General features: G+C 40.4%; 1 protein-coding gene, 1 non-coding gene and 1 pseudogene across 2 annotated transcripts; 2 read left to right on the forward strand and 1 right to left on the reverse strand.

Annotated features, from left to right (window-relative positions):
* The first annotated feature begins 343 nt into the window (after positions 1-343).
* Positions 344-450, forward strand: LOC141593817 (small nucleolar RNA R71). The gene has a single exon (XR_012521878.1). It is a non-coding gene; the product is annotated as a small nucleolar RNA R71 (small nucleolar RNA).
* Positions 451-14671: 14221 nt separating this feature from the next.
* Positions 14672-15391, forward strand: LOC141590075 (F-box protein CPR1-like). The gene has a single exon (XM_074410689.1). The coding sequence runs from the start codon at positions 14672-14674 to the stop codon at positions 15389-15391; it is 720 nt and encodes a 239-aa protein (XP_074266790.1).
* A 1115-nt stretch (positions 15392-16506) lies between these two features.
* On the reverse strand, positions 16507-19818 carry LOC141590076 (V-type proton ATPase subunit a3-like; annotated as a pseudogene).
* Between the last annotated feature and the right edge of the window lie 494 nt (positions 19819-20312).

Raw genomic sequence — 20312 nt, forward strand, 5'->3', positions numbered from 1 at the left:
TTCACAACTTGCGACTTGAGCCACTTCTTCCATGGGTGCCCCATATGAGGTTGCGGCTTGATTCACTTGATTTCTTGAAAACTTCTCAAATTGTTTTGTGAGTAAGTCGAGCTTGGCATTTGTCTCGGAGTTGGAGGCATTTTCCTTAGGAAACTTCCCATTCCTTCTTAGCATGTTCCCTCTAGAACCATAGTTCGCCTCCGAATCTACCATTTTATTGATCAATGTCGTGCTCTCTTCATCACTCAAGTGGTCAAACCCTCCCCCCGCGGAGGCATTTACCATCTCATTAGTCCTTGGTAGTAAAGTTTGGAAGAATGTTTGAGTGATGTACCATTCCGGTATTCCATGGTGGGGGCAACTTGCTATCAAGTCTTGATAACGGTCCCAAGCTTCACCCAAAGACTCTCCATCCTCTTGTTGAAACGTATGAATCTCATTACGGAGCATCGCGGTCTTTGAGGAAGGGTAATACTTGGCCATGAATGCTTTAGCCAAAGCATCCCAAGTAGTGAAAGTATCCGGTGGGTGAATGTTCAACCATCGGTCCGCTTTGCCCGTCAATGAAAACGGAAACAACATCATTCTCAAGGTGTCTTCAGACACCCCATTCTTCTTCATAATTGAAACTTTCCTTTTAAACTTCCGGAGATGAGCATGGGCATCCTCTTCAATATGCCCTCCGAACAAGTCCTTCTCAATTAACCCGACTTGGGCGGGATGCATTTCAAAGTTGTTCGGGGCCAAGGTGCCAAAATTGATAGGGTTACATGAATCATTATGGTTAGGCCGGTTATGATCTCTAAGAGCCATTTGTGGTGGTGGATTTGGTATTTGATGTGGTGGTGTTTGAGGTGGGCTATTATAATTAGGGAAGTTATGAAAGGGGTTTTCTAGTAGAGTCTCAATTGTGAGGTTTGGTTGAAGTGTGGTTGTGGTATCAATATTTTGTGGGATGTGTGAATTTGGTTGGTCCAAGTTTGCTTGAGGGGAACTATTCCTAACTCTCTCAAGGGTCCTTGTCCTCAAGGTTCTAAAAAGCCTTTCGGGGTCGGAGTTGAAGAGAAGAGCTTGGTGGTTCCTTCTAGGCATGCACTTGACAAATCGTTAGTCTCCTAGTGTTTTTACACACTAGGGGAAGGCAAGAAATCACACACTCTACAAAGAACACACGACTACTAAAACAAACTAACAATTGAGATAAGACTAAAGCAAAGACTCTAAGCAAAAACTAAGCATAACCTAACGCCATCCCCGGCAACGGCGCCATTTGATAGTAAGAATTTGTCGTGGCTTCCCTCTATCAAAACAATTTATAAAAACCCAATTAAATGTAGTATTTAGTCGGGGTCGAACACGGAGACGGCGGGGGTTTCTACTAAGTCTAACTAAGAGTCAAGTCTAGTCAACAATAAAGGAAAGGGTTTTGATTTTAACTACTAGAGCAACTAAATAAACTATTGAATGAAGATGAATACGATTGATTAAGAAACTAGGGTCTTCGGGGTCACCTAAATGAACTAAGGGGCAACAAAGTCGATAAAATAGTCTAAGGTGAGGGTTTGTCCTAGAGGCGGTTACCAACTTTCGTTGAGCAACAACTAATTCAAAACAAGCAACAAGACCACCAACAAATTTTCATTCAAAGGAGGAATTAAGTTATTAAGACAAAAAGATACAAGCTTTCACTCACACAATTTGTCGAACACCTTGTATGCAATGCTAAGAAAGGCAAAATCCTACACCAAAGACTCAAAATTTATCAACTAATCATGCCCACTAATCCTATTTAGGCTCCCCCTAAACCCTAGAAGGGTAACTACTCACTCATGTTGGGGATAATCATGCTAATAAGAGGAGAAAAACAAATAACATAAATAGAAGGCATGATGATTATTATAGCAATTATAAGAGACAAGAGAAATGTAAACAAATGATTAACAAGTAAATAAGAGAGAAGATTATACCAACAAAAGTAAAGGTGATTGCTTGATTGAATAATAAGAAGGAAAACCTTCAAAATCCCCCAATACAATCTTCAAAAACCAAGTGTAAACAATTGATTCTTACTAACACTAACTAATTTTACTAAGTAATTGATAATTATTAGGGAAAGATTAAGGCTTGATTAAGGAAAGATTACAATAAATATGGAATGTTTTCAGATCTAGGGTTGTGTGTACAAAGGGTTTAAGGAGGGGGTATTTATAGGCTTGCCCAAGATTAAGAAGAAAATAAGAGAAAAGCCCAATTCGCTCTGCTCACGCTTCGTTAGGTGGACCAGTCTGGCGCTCCTACTGGCGGGCGGCCAAAATAACTCCAACTTTGGAAATTTAGGCGGCAAGTGTGTTACTGCCGGTGGACCGGGCTGGCTGCCGGCAGAACACTACCTTCGAGTCTTCAAATTCCTTTGATGTTGCGTCTTGCTTGGTGGACCGGCTACCGATGCTCCAACCGGTAGCGAGGTCAAGATTCTTTTCCTTCTTCCAATTCAATTTAATTCAGGATGCTGTGTTCTACCGGTGGGCCGGCCTGCCGGTAGAACACTACCTTCAGATCATTTCTTCATTTTCCTTGGCAAAGCTTGGGACGTGTTCTGCCGGTGGCTAGACCGGTCGCTTGGTCTGCGTGAGAACACAACATACTGACATTTTCACCTCTTCTTCATGTAAAGGCATTGGAATGCCTTTTCTTGCCCCGATTCCTCTATACTCGACTCGTTTCCTGCAAAAGGATACACAAAGTGACAAGTATGGGGATTGGGCACAAAATGCAAGGAAAGGCACACGAAATCGACTCGATATGAGTCGGAATGCATAAAAGAAAGAGGGAAATAAGGTGTAAATAAATCATATATCAGGTAGGTCGAGGGAACACCGTTTGTGGTCCCTGGACGCAGAGGAGTGAAGTAAGCATACAACCAAGCCTGTAATCAAACACAGCAGACACAAATCAACCAATTTCTCAAAAATTGCCAAAATCAAAATCAAAATCAAACTAAAAAAAAACTACCACAAAAAATACTTGTACCTCAAAGATGAGGCCGGGACTAACCAAAGCAGGAGCACTACCCTCTCCCACTGTCTCCGGATGCACCGCCGCGTGTAAGTACCGGGTGAAACTCGCCAGAGCCGGCGTAACCCAGTCAAACTGACCCAAAGTGTCAAGGTCAGTAAGGAGAGGAAGCACTTTGGTCGACAAGCGCTCACCCTTGTCACCAAAGTACGTGGCACCCAAGAAGTACCACAACCACAGCCGCGCCTCCTTCGTATCGGCCTCAACCTCCGCCTCCGGACTCTCCAACGGCGCCGGAGCAACACCTGCCACCCTCCCAGTGAAGTGGTCCTTCACGTACGAACTCGCGATCAGGTACGGAGTGACGTCAGAAGGCTCCGCAAGCGATGCGATCAAAGCGAGAACTGCAGAGAGAACACTCTCTCCTGCGTCTCGGTAAAATCAATAGGCAACTCGCCACAGGGAAGGCCGGATACCATGGCAAAGTCCTCTAAAGTCACGCCGACCTCCCCAAACTTCATGTGGAACGACGACGTCGTATCCCAATACCGATCCAACATGGCGCGGATCAGACACAGGTTCGCCCTAATTGAAGACCTGTGAATTTCCCGCCAGGCTGCCACCAACGGCCCAAAAGCCGACCTCTCTATCAACGCCCTCGTCCCGGCTCGGAGAACGTCGTAGAAACCCAAACAGGTAGAGAAGCTCGAAAAAGTCCTCATGGTGCCAATCTCCTGAAATCAAAAATAAATAACGTCAGAATGCCTATTCAGACCCGACACTTCAAAAGTGACAAAATTTGATCAAGGAACACGACTCACCAAGCCCTCGTGAGCACGGTAGGAGAGGTGTCTGTCTAGTCGAAGCAACAACTGGCTGCCGAAAAAACCCTCGGCCCAAGCAGGCGCCGCCCGTAAAAGAAACCCCCGCGGGGCCGTAGCTCGCCTGGCTCTCCAACTCGCGACGTCGGCATCGTCCTCGGCTGTCTCCGCTCTCCGTCTCTTATGGCCGCGGGACTCAACGTGGTGGGTAGGGCCCATCTCAACAACCCTGGTGACGTTCTGTAACGACCTTCTGGTCGCCCGGGGACGACACGGCCTCGTAGAAACCCTTCTCCCGGAGGTACCAGCCTCAGACCCAGTCTGAGCTCTCCCAGTGACAGTGGCCCCAACAACGGGCACCTCACGCTCCTCAACGGCCCCCGTGGCCCCAACAGCCTGCTCAGGAGGTCTCTCCTCCTCGGTAACGTCCTCCACAACCACGGTGGGTGTACTAGCCGGAGTACTAACCGGCCCCGCCCCGAACAACTCCTCGAGAGTCGCAGCAAGGGACTCAGCCTGTCCCGAACACTCTCCTACAAACAAAAGAACGTCAGCCGAAATTTCGGCATTACGACGGCATAAAATGGATAAATCCAAAAAAAAAACAACCTGCAATACAAAACAAGGGCAATCCCGCCCAAAATCCAACCAAACAAAACAATTCACAAAAAACAAACACAAAAAAACGACTCGCCCATCTTTTCAAGCAAAAGACGAGTCAAAACCACAAAAACGGCATTCCGAGACCCCTACAGGGTCCGCCAACAAACCAAAATACATTCCCGACACAATGGGGTATTTTTCTACGGCTCAAAAAGGTAATTCATACGCTAATTTGAGCCCAAACCGGTCAAAAATTCAAGAACGACCGCAAAAAGGCAAACGTGATTTTATCACACCTCAAGGTGACCTAAATTACCAATAAGGTCCATTTCAAGGCAAACTGACTTAATTCAAGCTCAAACAGACGCTTATTTTGTCAGACATAAGACCGTCACAAAAGGCAAAAATCTAATTTTGCCCACGATACCCAACAAAGGTCCATAAATGGCGAATACGGGTTTTCCCAACTACAATGCAACCTAGTGGGACCCACTACCCAAGCAAATAAACTTGGCATTGCAAAATGAGACGGTTTCTCACCTCACTCACGTTTTTCGAGCATAGGGAGCGGGAACGGGGACCAAAATGCAAACTAAAAGCACCCCAAGCATCAATTTCACTCGAAATGGGCTCAATCAAAAACGCCCAATTCGATTTTCTAGCGTAAAATTCCGCCCTAATTCAACCAAGCTAAAGATCAACAAATTTAAATGGATTCAAGAGGAAATACAAACCTTGAGATGACATTGTTGATGATGGCACGAATTCAAGCGAGCTAGAAGGTCCAACAATGGCGATCTTAGCTTATTTTGTCGAAAAATGAAGAAGACGAGATGATGAATGGGATGCAGCCTGAACTCGCGTCTTTTACAGAAAAAAAGGGAAGCCCCTTTGATTCGCAAAATGGCTCGCGCCTCAATCAGGTGTCCGCTTGCTTTTTCACCGAATTTTGGGCTTTAGCCCAATTTCCACATAACAAAATTCGGATTTTCATTGACGATATTAAAGGTCGTCATTTTCTCAAAGACAAAAACAAATAGTGAAAATTTAAATTCGCTATTTTCAAAAATTTCAAACAAACGGCGATCAAAACCGCCAACTTCAAAAATAATAGTGAAATCAAATTCACTATTTTCCTTCAAAATTTCAAAAATAATAGCGAAAATTCAAATTTGCTATTCCTTCAGATTTCAAACAACGGCAATTAAAACCGTCATTTTCAAAATAATAGTTGGAAATTGAATTCCACTATATTCACCACACATGTCAACGGCGGCACATAAACCGTCACTTCAATTAATAGTGAAGATTCCAAATTTACTATTTTCATCAAATGTGAACGGCGGCACATAAACCGTCACTTCAATTAATAGTGAAGATTCCAAATTCACTATTTCCATCAAATGTCAACGGCGGCACATAAACCGTCACTTCAATTAATAGTGAAGATTCCAAATTCACTATTTTCATCAAATGTCAACGGCGGCACATAAACCGTCACTTCAATTAACAGTGAAGATTCCAAATTCACTATTTCCATCAAATGTCAACGGCGGCACATAAACCGTCACTTCAAACGTAATAGCAGATTCAAATTTGCTATTTCCTTCAAACAAACGGCGATCAAAACCGCCACGTCAAATTCAAAGAAGAACAACGCGTAACGAATATCCCAAATTCACTATTCCTTCGAATACCAGCAGGGGGCTTCCTCGTGGAACCCGCTCATTTCAAAAACAGTGAGTGAAAATTCAAATTCACTATTTCCACGGCGGCATCATGAGTTCGCTACCTTCAAAACAAGCCCTTTTGACGTGGTTATTCTCATTCAAGTTCACAGGCGGCATCACGAGTTCGCTATGTTCAAACAAGCCCATTTGACGCGGCTATTCCCGCGGTCCATTAATCGACCGCCTCTTGGCTGGCGAGCCTTTGTCCGCAAACATTCAAGGACAGATCCCGAAGATCCCTCAGGTACATTTCCTTGTCATGGCTGGCGAGCCTTTGTCCACAAACAATCAAGAACAGATCCCGAAGATGCCTCAGGTACATTTCCTTGTCACAGCTTACGAGCCTTTGTCCGCAAACATTCAAGGACAGATCCCGACGATGCCTCGGGTACATTTCCTTACCATCGGCTGGCGAGCCTTTGTCCGTAAACATCCAAGGACAGATCCCGAAGATGCCTCTGGTATATTTTCTTGTCACAGCTAGCGAGCCTTTGTCCGCAAACATCCAAGGAAAGATCCCGAAGATGCCTCGGGTACATTTCCTTGTCACGGCTGGCGAGCCTTTGTCCGCAAACATTCAAGGACAGATCCCGAAGATGCCTCGGGTACATTTCCTTACCATTGGCTGGCGAGCCTTTGTCCGCAAACATTCAAGGACAGATCCCGAAGATGCCTCGGGTACATTTCCTTACCACAGCTGGCGAGCCTTTATCCGCAAACGTGCAAGGACATATCCGAAGATGCCTCAGGTATGACTTCTTCCTATGGCTGGCGAGCCTTTGTACGTAGTCTAATGGACTTTAAACGACCCGCACAGATAGTCGGCAGACTCTAAACTGTTCCTGACGACAGGTCCTTGGCTCGTACCCTCGAGTCGCCTTGGCGTCGCCCTTCCCGACGGCAGGTCCTTGGCCCGAATCCTTTCGAGCCACCTCGACGTCGCTTGGGTCTCCAGGTTGTAATCTTCGATTGACCTGGGGGCTCTACTTTGACTTTTGCCCTGTCCAAGCCTCAGTCAAAGTGGGAGCTCTGTAGATACCCAGTATCTGCTGAGACTCCAACAAACACCCGATGATTATCGGACTATAACATGTTTTGGGATCGCGGCGTTTGATTGACAGTTTGTGTACAACTTTACGTCGGAAAACTTAAAACGATTTCGAAAATAAAACATTTCAAAACATTTCAAAAATACCTGGAGTGTTTAATGCACGACGACGGGGTCGCAATGACACTAACTAGAGTCAAAACCGACACCGGACCAAAAACCGACTCAAAAATTCAAATCCCGACTCCAACAACGAGTCAAACCGAGTCAACAACCAAAAACAAAAAATTTCAAATCTTCTACCTTAAGTTTTCCCGGATTCATGTTGGTCAAGTACCAAACATATGACTACAAAACCTAGGATAGAACAAATCATGATTGCGTTTGTTGTGAAAGTGACAACACAACTCGAAGAACCGCCACGTGGCTCGCGCCTCTTTGAGCAGCCCAAGTGGCCACGTCACTCAAAACTCACACAACCACTCATTCTCCTATAAATACCCCTTAAATGCCACCCATTTGAGACTTACGCGAGTGTCCGCCCCCTCTTTTCTCCCTTAAAATTCTCGACTCGAATTCTTAAGTCACAACCCGACGCGTGTTTACGACCTACCGATCGTAAATGCAAGCCTTACACATTGTTTGGTATCGTCATCATGCATTAAATCACTTGACCGACCATTTCGACCACTACACCATCACTAAACTTAAAACACTCTTTTTACTTACCAAAACGGTTTTAAACCGAGTTTTTTCCGATCAAACGAGTTGTTACACTTACGTCGGTCACTCGCCATAACCAAACATGTAAGTATGAGGGTGTAAAAATCCTCTTTTATTATGTTTTCATTTGTTTCATGACTATAACATGCTAAAACGTGCATAACATGAACCAAAATATGGAATAAACGAGCCAAAACTGATTTTTGGTCTGAGGCAGAAGCCCCTTAGGTCGCCAGCTTACCCCCGCCTAAATGGGGTGTTCAGACCAGAGATCAACCGTGTTTGTTCTCGTCATTTCCCTTTAATTCATTTTCATATTTGTAATCGGTTTTTACCATTCCAAATACTTTCGAACCCTTTTTATTTTATTTCATTTGTTTTAACCATAAAACATTTTTCACCCTTGGTTCCTCATACCATGAAGGTTAAATCCGTGTTTCAGTGATAATATTTGGTTAATGACATTTAAAAGGTATTTTAAAACCTTTTATTTCATCTCTTTACATTTCTAAAAACAAGCATATTAGTCACCAACACAAAGTCATCCTTGGTTCTACATACCATGCCGGATTTTAACCCGGGTACGATGATGAGTATCGACTAATAATATTCAAATGGACTTAAAACAATTAGTCCATAATTATTTTCAAAACTATTCATGTCAAGTTTGTCAAATCGAACCCGACACCGAATATTATCCCAATAATGATGATTATTCGAGTCTAGTTCTTCAAATCAATGAATGCGGTCTAAACGACCCCTTCAAATCAAATCGGGTTCAAATACCCATTTTCAACTCGTTTTATAACGTTTTCTAAAAGGTCAGAACACGGCACATAAACCGTGGGCTAACCCGCGCCTAAACAGGCCCTCCATTTCTCATTTTCAAAACCAGAGGGAGGCCCCTTGTATCGCCGGCTGGCTCGCGCCTCATATAGCCGTCTGGTACAGGGCCTGTTCCCTTCCAGCATTAGTCTAGGACGATCCCGACTCCGGTTAGCCCGGATATAGGACGGGTCAGATGACTATTTGATTATTCAAAATCATATTTGCAAAATGCCTTACTAAGACAAATGGATCATGTTATACACCCTAAACCTAATACGGTAAATGGATGTTTAATTTCCGTCTTGCATGCGAATCAATCATTAATCCAACTCGACATCTTATACTTGATACTTGGATTAAATCAACAGACTTAGAAAGCTCTCACATGTTAGGTTTAAATTATTGGATGCGCATTCATGCATTTAAACCGTTTTATCAACTTTTGCATTCAACCAACCAAGATCGATCGGTAGAGGCGCTCATGGCGGGATTGGGTGTCTGATTAAAGGGCTTCCCAATACGTACCTTCACCTCTTACTCAGAAACTTTGGATAGTGGACGACCTTATCCAGGGCGTACGAGAGTCATTCTAGAGATAGGATGCTAAAGAGGGACGATTTCCTCATCTTTAGTACCTATGTCAAACGCTGCTTTGTGCTTCGATTTGGCCGAGGTATAAAGTGGAATTCGAACGGGTTCCAGACATCCCACAAATGCTTGGTGGCGACTCTGAACATCTCTAATCGTTTCGAGACCCTTACCGAGACGAAACCGACCGATCTAAAAACGATCCGGTCGAAAGCATTTTTACGCCGCCGAGCGTGGCTTTCAAAAGACTGCTGTGTGTCCACAGATCGAAGTGGGCTTGCAGGTGGGCCATGTCCACACGCGCGCTCCGGCATCCTGAGACAAAGAATATTTCTGAATCCGCTTGAACAGTGCAATAAAATCCGCCTCCAACTCCCCCAAAGAAGAAAATGAAAAAGGTAAGAAACCATAACCGATCGCCGAACATAATCCCTGGTACTTGGCGCATTTGCGCCGAGCAGCATCAATCACCACACGTCCGGGTACGAAATCAGACATCCCAGACTGAGTCAAAGGGGAAGACCCGGTCAGGTCTACACACACTCCCCGGCCCTTGTCCCAAGAGTAAAGCAACAAATCTGCAGGACGCAAGGACCGGTCATGCGCATCAATCAGACCAATATCGACCTCCTTACCAGCAGAGATCCCAGAGTGGAAGCAGTTATCAAAAAGGGTGTCACAAACCAGGTTATGTCGATGTTTGATGCTAACAATACCAACACACGACACAGCATGATCCCCGAAGATATCCCCATCAAAGACCCGAGAGCAAGCAGAGCACGGACCAGGCACCGAAAATAAAGGAATACCCAACCGATAGCTAACCACACAACGGTAAGACTTACCGTTCATAGTCTGCCCCAAACCAGAAATAGGGACCGCACGTAGCCAATCAGATGCATGCCCACCCTGCTGGGACCTCCATAACACAACATGTTGAGGAGTTAGAGAGAAAACTGATTCTGCAGTAGCAACAACCCTCGCGAATTTCTTCATAGGATTTGGGTGTTTTAATGGTTGTCACTTTCATGCATATGAAGTGTTTGTAGAATTGCTCCTATGAAAGTTTGAGTATTTTCTCACATGTTTGGTTATCTTGATGTCTATACTAGTGGATGAACAATCTTGGTGTGTAGAGTATTGGATGATCCTTGTGTATGTGTGTAACGAGTTTAAGTTAATCACATGAAAGTTAGTTAATGAATTCTAGGTGTCCTAAGACATTAGGTATAATTCCTTAACTATTTGCATCGCCCATTTCCCATGTTTACCTTGTTTCGTGCCCAATAACCCAAGTGAACCCGAAAGTTCTAGTCTTTCTCGTATTGATCAATTATACTTTCATTTTAGCATACTTCTATATCTTATTTGCACCTTAGTTTATAATCAACCAATCTTACTTTTGCTTGACTAAAATAGGATTTAAACCGACTAAGTATACACCCCCGCCATCTTTATGTTCGACCCCGATTAAATACTAATTTTTAATTGGGTTTTATAAATTGAGTTTGATGCCGGAAATGACGACAAATCCGATTATCAAAATGGCGCCGTTGCGGGGGATGGCGTTAGGTTATACTTAGTTAGTTAGAGTCTTAGGCTTAGTCTAGGTGTTATTGTTTGCTTGTTTGAGTAGTGAATTGTTTCTTGTAGAGTGATTGTGTTATTGCTTATCCCTAGTCCCTCAAAGCACTATGAGACTAATGGCTTGTTGAAGTATATGCCTAGAGGAAACAGTAATTCTTTGCTTAGTGACCCGTGTAGATACTTCATTTCTACACCTTCCGCCAACCACCCAGTGATGATTGGGCCGCATATTTGGTACGCGGAACGATCTACAATAATTTTTGAAAATGGCAATCTTGCCATATTTTGTGGAAGAATTTCTTTGCATTGGGTGTGGTTTAGTGAATTGGTTAGATGTGGCGACTACTTAACCGATAGCCTCACATGTCTTAAAATGGTGCTTGCACCAACCCCTTTTTCACCTAACCTAAGCCCCATTATAACCCGATTATCTCTCTTGTACGTGCATCATTTTGACACTTCTCTAGCGGATATTTGATGGAGTACCATATTAGATTGCTGGCATGCTTAGCGAGTCGAGTTAGGAGAGTGATTTTGGTTACTTTTTGTCACAAAAAATCACCTTGTTCTTTCATTTGAATGACTATCGAAACCCGTGAGAGTCGGGCTTTAGTCTCCTTTTGGTCAAGGGTTTGATATAAGGTTAAATCTTGCGTGCGTCGTGTCAATCTTGGGAGTATAGCTACGTACTTCCCCTTTCTCGCCTAACATTCCCAATCAAAAAAATAATCAGAAAACCCAAATAATCAAAATAGTCAATAACATAAATAACAAGAATGTACCTGCATGAATGAAATGAATAATTCCAAATCGATGATGAATGAATGAAATCCCAACTCGCAAGAATGAATGAAATCCCAACTCGCATGAATGAAAAGAATTAAACCCAAATCACAGGTTTAGTAATCGAACTAAAATCCAAATCACAGACTGTAATTAATTGATTTTTTTGGTTAATTTAATCGAGTTATGAATGATTGATTTATGAATCAATCGAAATAAAACCCAAATCGCAGGCTATAATCAATCGAAATGAATGTGATTTTTTTTATTTATGAATGATCTAGCTATGAATGATGATATGAATGATCTAGATATGAATGTGATTTTTTGGTTTTTTTTTGGTTGAGAGTCTCGGTTGAGATGAATGTTCTAGATATGAATGATGATATTCATGATCTAGATATGTTGCATTATATATATTTTTTTAAATGGACCGATTTATTGGGAATTTTTTTGTAAATGTTGCGTTTATTTGGTTTATTTATCTCTAGTGATATTTCAAAATTAAAACGTCAACTAATATTTTAAATACGATCATCAATAGAACCGACTTATCGTCAATAGAATCGACATATCGTCAATAAAACCGACATTAATTAGAAATAAAGCCGTTGGATTGATTATAGCCATTAGATTAGAAATATAGTCGTTGGTCTGATTTTAGCCATTAGATTAGAAATATAGTCGTTGGACTGATTATAGCCATTCGATTAAATATAGCGGTTACATAAAAAACTTATGTATACCCCATATAGTTGTTCAACAAATCACTCTCATATTTTCTTCTTTCAAATCACTCTCACAGAATCGCCCTCACAAAAAACTATTTATAAGGGGATCTTACTTTGTGTTCCGATTTTTTATAAAATTGCAATTTATTTCAGTACATCCTCATTGTGAATCGTATATTACATTCTATTCTAAGTTTGAAATTTAACCGATATCGTAACCAACGATCTTATCTATAAATATAATTAAAAGGCAAACTAAATTATCTATCACCATAGACATGTCATATTTTAAATTCATAAAATAAGATGATTTCTTAAATCCCTCGGGTGCAAAGTGAATTTTGTTAAAAGAAAAAGAAAAAAATTAAGCAATTATCAAAATATGATTTTGAAGAATCAAAAAATTGAGAAGATAAGCGAGTTATTAAATCATTTTGAAGATCGATGAAAAGGTGATTGACGTCTCGTCTATAATTGGCATAAAGAAAAATACATTACAATTGGTTGTTTGGTTATCACTTGAAAAACATAGGCATTAGAATATCCCATGATTTTAAAAAAAAAAACAAGGTTGTTTGGTTGTCAATTTTTGGGGAGAAGGTAGGAATTGGAACTTCCCAGGAACTACCAATGCCTACATGATGTGGGAAGTGACTTACTTACTCCCCCTTGGTCATTGGAAGTTTCTGTGAAATTTAATTTCTGCATGGGCAACCAAACAATTTCGCCAAGTTCAACCGAATTAAATGATGGAACTTAATTCCTATGAATTGAAAGTTCCTATGAAGTTGAAGTTCCTTGATCAATCAAATGGCTCCTTAGCCTTGAAAGATCGGTGTGTTACACGGGAATTAAAACTAGCTAATACTATGGCAAGAGAGAATTTCCTTAATAAAAACTTGGTTTGTAAATATCGTCGACGTTTTAGTAACTATCGTTGACGTTTTTAGTAAAAAAAAAGACGAGTCTACCCCACCATCCCACTAACAAACACAAATTCTCTCTAATTCCAAAAACCCCAAAAAATAACCACCTCCTCTTCCACCACCATTGTCACGCCGCCACCACCACCAACACCACGTCGTCGTCGCCATTAGTGCCACCATGCGTCTTAGGTGAGTGTTTTTTTTTTGTTAAATTAGTATAAAAATTGAAGTTAAACTTTGAAATTAAATTGTTTATAATTATATTTTTCCCTTATTGTTGTTGTTGATCGATTATATGACTCGGATTGGTTATTTAATTGAATTGATGTATTTCGTTTTCGATTGGGTTTGTCGAAGGATTGTTAGGTTGGCTGACCATGGAGCAACGTTGGAACTCAACGTGGATGCCATGGTGAAACGTTGAATATCAACGTGGCTACCATGGGCTAACGTTGAAATTCAACGCATAACCATGGTGCCACGTTGAGTTTCAACGTTTGGCCATGGTGATTTTTTTTATGGAAAAAAATAATTCAACATGGCTAAACGTTGAAACTCAACGTGGTACCATGGTTACACATTGGGATTCAACATTCGTCTCTGGTCGAACGTTGAGTTTCCACGTTTGGTCCATGATCGATTGTTGAATCTCAACATTTAGTCCGTGGCTAGTTCATTTTAAAAAAAAACGTGTTTAATTCGTTTATTTGCCAATTTTTTAAAATTATCTAAGTTTTCTAGTCGATGTGCGTTAATTTCTAACATTTTTTATTGGTTTATGCAGATTGGAGATGAGAATATAGTTGGTTTTTTGTGGAATTAGAGAATTTTTTTTAGAGAGATAAATGAGAGTAATACAAAAGGACATTATCGTCTCTTGGAATGAAAACATCGACAATGAAAATCAGCCCTAAAAAAAATTGCAAAACCCTCCCCATACTTGACAGCCTTTGCAATCAATACCCACCAATCCACCATCACTACGGTTAACGTCCTCCAAAGTCCAAAGCCCCTTCTTCTGTTGTCTCTTCAGTCCACATCCTCAACACCACCACCATCTTTTCCATCGCCTCTACAATTCATATTCCTCCACCTTCGCGATTATCGTTCCCATCACCATTATCCTATTATATATTTTATATATATACACACACACTTTTATCTCCCTTACTTTCTCTCCAACTTCTCCCTATATTTACCTGTATTCTTTATTTCACACCAATTTGATCCATTTTTGAGGGAGAACACAAGTATAATCATAATCGGGTTGATAAACCTTCTTGAAATCATGTCTGAGTTGAGAGGTCTCCCAGATGAGATTTTGGTTGAAATATTGTCAAAATTACCCATTAAAACCCTCATATTATGTGCATCTACTTGCAAATGCCTACTTTCTTTCATTACCACACCATCATTCATGGTTTCTCAGATACAAAAAGTTGGCCACAACCACCAATTCATTTTCCTCAACTATTATACACATGGTATCAACAAACACTACTTTTCTTTACATCCTGATGATGATTCTTTTAATGGGGATTTTTGTTTAATTGATATGCCAGTTACATGTGATTGTCATGTTAATAATGGGTGTTTGTTGAATGTTGTTGGGTCTTGTAATGGTGTCATTTGCTTGTCTAATGCTCCTTGTAAATGTCATTATTCTAATAATATATTTCTTTGGAATCCCTCTATTAGAAAGTCAATTCTGCTTCCTATGGCTAACAATGTTTCTACTGATGTTTGGGTCGGGTTAGGCTTTGGGTTTGATTCGCTCACAAACGATTTTAAAGTGGTTCGACTTGTTTATTACAAATGCCGTGATCGAATGCATTTGATGCTGTTGGTTAATCGTAATGGGGTTGTGATAAAAGTTTTGGGGGTGGTTGATGCTCAATCATCCTCACTTTATATGGATACATATGTTGAAAGTCTTGCTTTGTTCATGGAAGGCAGACCAATGTTTGATAATAAATTCCAGGGTTATAATCCCCTTCTGCTAAAGTGACTGTACATAGAAGGCGAAACTCTGTGGAACAAATCTTAAAACAATCTAGCCTCTGTTGGTAATTTAAGTGAAATTACCGGTTCATTTTAGCGTATTTGGGTTTGGTTCGTAGATGGGTAAGTTCGTTATAATATAATGCAAGTTCGGTTAGTACGGAGTGTACACTTGCATAATTATTTACGAATTTACGGAATAGTTTTCATTTTAACAACTATGACGGGGGGTTTCGGGGCAATGCCCGGGAAACTTTGACGGGTTTTAATTCCCACACTAGACATTAAATATGTCGGAATTTGTGAAAAGGTGCAACTCTTCACAAATACATCCCCCTGTACCTTTTCATATCTATATAAATAGAATGGATTGAAGATGTTTAAATATACGGAAAAATAATCTCATCTTCTGCATCATAGAACGATCTAACAATCTACACACAATACTTCTATATCACTTCTTTGATTTTTGGTTTGTGCCCAAAAATCAGAGGGACACCGTCTTATCTCAATAGGAAATTCGATTTAACCCGGGCACAAATAAGGGTCGAATTGTTCTATTAGGAAAGCGAAGTCGATTCGGTGTGGTTTATTATTGTCAATTCCTATTTCGTGCATACTCAATGTTTAACACTCAATGTTTAACAGCCTCAAGATTAAGGCAGCTACACTTAGGAGGTAAGCTTCTCGATTTGATTGTTTCCTTTCTCGAATAGATAATTGTGGTTATGTGGTTTACCTGTTGCATTGTGCATCAGCTAGTCAAATTTCCTTTTTATGTTCAAATTCTTCTATTATAGGCTATCATCTTCTTTTGGTACCGCAATTATTAAACACGATTTTTGTTATACTCGTATGTATAAAGTGCATACACACATGATGTTCGTTTTTTTTTTCATTCCTTTTTTTTTTTTTGCGAAGCATAATGGACAGGCAGGTATGTTTATAGAGTCTGAATTGTGGCATTTACACAGCTGCTATGAAACATGTTCCTTTATTTTCTCTCTCGCTTTTTTTTTTGCTCCATCTTGCCATCTGATTAAGTGCGAAATTTAGTAAGCAACCATGCAAAGGCTGTTCACCTCGAGAACTATGCTATATTGGTTCTACACCATAAGGGCATGCATCCCTTACTTCTATGTAACCATATGTTGTTGCATCCTTGCACGAAATATCACGACAGTCATATGCTGACTGGCCAAACGACTAGAATGGAGAAAAGCTTATTATAGATTAGGTCATGTAAACTGAGTCAATTGTCATTATCAAAATGATATATCGCCCTCCAAATGTCATCTCCATGACTCTCCGAGTTTCCAAATAGATTAAGCCAGTGTAAACTGATAAAATTGCCATTCTCAAAATGACATATCAATCACCAAACATCATCTCCATGATATCTCCGAGTTTCTGAATAGATTAAGCTAGTGTAAACTGAGAAAACTGCCATTACAAAATGACATATCGGCCACCAAAAATCTTCTCCATGAATCCGAGTTTCTAAATACCAAACTTGTTCTCCCAGAATCCCAGTGATAAGTTGAAGGTAATATGGATATACCTTGTCCCCAACACAAACATGACGGCAATCAGAAATGGAAAAGCGATGGTTGAAAATACAGCTGGATTTGCTTTTTGATATTTCGCAATCCCATATGCATCAACAATCTTCTGGAAAGCGGTAGTAAATTTATTTGGCCTGAAATAGGTTGTTTGTCCTGAAATAATGGAGAACTGGAGACACTTTATGTGCAGAACTTGAAATTTAGCTTCAACTTGAGAGTTTGAGTCAAATGTTGCCCTGTGCAATGCAATTGGACCTCTCTTGTTGCAAAAACGGGGACCAGCCCTCTGCTACAAGGCTTCTCTTAGTGACATCCATACTCAGCATGCTTATTGTGTTCTAGATAACTTTCTCCTTAGTTGCCAAAAACTTCCATTGCTTAAGCTGCTCACCGGGCAGCAGTGGTCTGTAATAAATTGCCACGATGCACAAGTCCAGCATCAACTGTAGTCCTCGGCTTTCTTTCAGACACCTTTTTGAACATTTGTGCTTGTTTGCCGAAATCCTCACCAGAAGGCTAATGATTAGCTCCAAATGCCTCACATATCTTGATAATTTTTTCCCCTTCCCCATAAGGCCATAATAGAATATGACACACTTTTTTCTCAACCTTCTCCACAGAAGCAGGATCTACCACAGGATGGTCTTCTGTGGTCTGCCTACACAAGACATTTCCTTCGGTAACACGAAAACCCTCTCAAATGCAATATATACTTTTCCTGGGTACTAAAACAGTAAAGGATCCCAGCTGCTCTGCTTTTGGTGCGTCCACCGGTGCGTCTTGGTCAGAAAGCAGCGCTGTGTCTAAGAACTCTTCAGTATGCCCCGACTCTATTTCCCTCTTCCAAGCTGCTGCATTTTTTTGAGCGGAGTAGAAAAGCTCTCCAGCTTTCCACAGAACAAGCTTTTACTCAGCAAGCTCACTGTAAGTACGCTGTAACTTCTTTAAAAAAATCGACCACCTGGTTGATTTTCATTTATTTATTTATTTGTTATTTTTTAATGTTGATCATGTTTCTTTGGATACCTGATTAAAAATTTATGAATTGGATTTTGTTTCCAAGTTTTCAGCTAGTTGGGTTTGGCTTTGAAATCTTTTGGATGAAAAGTGCTTAGTAAGTTATTAAAATCCAGTGACCCTAAGTACTTGTTTTTGGACACACCTATCAAAATATGATATATGGACGCCTTTTGAAGGCCGGAATTGACGGAATTCCATGAGAACTATTCATTTTGTAGAGTACTTTCTGTGAGCTTACTCTTGATCTCGATATCATATCCATGTTTTCCTTACAAAACAACTCCTCCCTAGAAAATTAAACCGGAAACATTTTTATTTGCTGAAGTAATATGGAGTACCTGTCATAAGAGAGAGACTTTATTTAGGCTCAAAATTAGTGAAAATCAACTTAACCTTCAGATGAAATGAAGATTTAGCTCATTAGCTAGGTAGACTGTCGACATTTTGAAAATGATGTCTGTAGTTCTGAAATAAGAATCTTAAATATTTAGAAATAAATGGTTCAACATTGGGAGTTTAGGATAGACTTGGGCAAAATATAAATTGTATGCAATCCAAGTATACTAATCTAGCTAAGTATACTAATCTAGTTGTTGAACAGCACACACTAGAAAACTCTACTTCAACCTGATGTATCTGCTTGCTTATTTAATGTCCCGTAGGTTTTATATTTCCAAGAAAATAACATCAGGCAATGCTGTCTGTGAGACTCAAAACTGAACTATATTGTAAGAATGATACCATATGATACTTCCTTATGCTGTCATTCTGTTTGCTTGATATTCGAATGATGTTGGCCTTAGATCTAACAACGGGGGTTGTTGTTAGATTGAAAAAGGTAGTTCGTCATAAGATATTGCATCACAATTCTGTAAAATGAACCGATTGTTCTTCAGTTTTGTACTCGAGTTTCTTTACAATCCTTTTATACCTCCGCAAGAGTGTTAATGAAAAGTGCAAGTATTTCTGGAGATTGGAGTTAATTTTGGCCCAATAGTTGCGATATTATCTTATATGTTTTTCTTATATAACAATAGCTTAACGAACTTTTAGTTTGGACACTAAACTTTGGAGGGTTCTAACGAGATCTCTTAATTTAATAGGCAGTGCCACAATGTGACCAAGAATTCACAAAGGATTTTGGTAGCAATCAGAATGTTTTATATACAGATTGATGTGCATTTGTAGGAAGTAGGTAAGATATTAGTGGATTTTTAATTCGCTTATCTCAAAGAGATATAAATGATGAGTGAGGGAGTGCGGGGAAGTAGTAAGGGGAGATTTGAGAGAGGGTAAAATAGTGAGTAACTTTTAGGGGTGAGATATAGAAATTCTGTTTATATTTGGAGAAATTTGATACTTCTCCTGCAAATTGAGATGATAAATCTTTGTCACGTGGCTTTGGATGTTCTTATTAGATGTCTCATTGTCTGTGCTGAATTGTCATGACAAGCGTATACTTGTTTTTGCTGTATATGGTGCTGTTGGAAGGTTTGGGTGTTTGGCCTTTATATTTTAGTATACGAAAATGACACTCACCTTATATTACACCGGGATCTTGAAAAATGATGTACATGGCCTTGCCTTTTTAAGTTGGAAAAGAGTCTTTGGCTCATTAAAAGGAGAGTTGTGTAATTATGCATTGCAATGTAAAAGACACGAACAATTCGGTTGATCTTCAAGAACCACTGGAGACTGGAGACATTTCCTTGGGAAGGGAGGGATTTGTTTATTGTGTGTTAACTGCTGACATTTGTGGTCTATTTTTATCCTCTACCGCATGTTTTAACCTTGTCTCTGTGTTATCCACTTCAGCATGGGATAACATAACTTTGATTTTATCTTGCATTTCTATAGCTTCAAGCTGGAGAACTCAATATAACCAAATACTTTGATGGGTTGATGATATAGAAGTATGTCTGTCAAACAACAGTAGTTTAGTACTTTGTGCAATATATACATAACCAGAGAGCTAGCAGCCACACAGCAGACTGGCATTGAATTGACGAAATTAAGTTGGTGAAACTTTATTCAGAAGTTTGGAAGTAGACTTGCTTGAAATGTAACTTTGCAATTGCTAAAACCATGGTAGCAATTACCAAATCATATTTTGAGGTGCTATTGAGTATTGATGGCATTGTAGCCGAGATTGCCATAACTGTTTTCAGGATCAAGACTCCATCTGATATTTAATGTTATTGCTGAGACTGAACCTAACTAATCTTACATAACCACTTCGCTCCAATTTACCCGACCCTTAACCATTGACCCGAAACAGAGGCTTTACCTGACCTCAATATCCTCTTTTGACAGGTCTAACCGAGACTACAAATGAGCGAGGGA

This window comes from Silene latifolia, chromosome 7, assembly GCF_048544455.1.
Source record: "Silene latifolia isolate original U9 population chromosome 7, ASM4854445v1, whole genome shotgun sequence".
NCBI lineage: Eukaryota > Viridiplantae > Streptophyta > Magnoliopsida > Caryophyllales > Caryophyllaceae > Silene > Silene latifolia.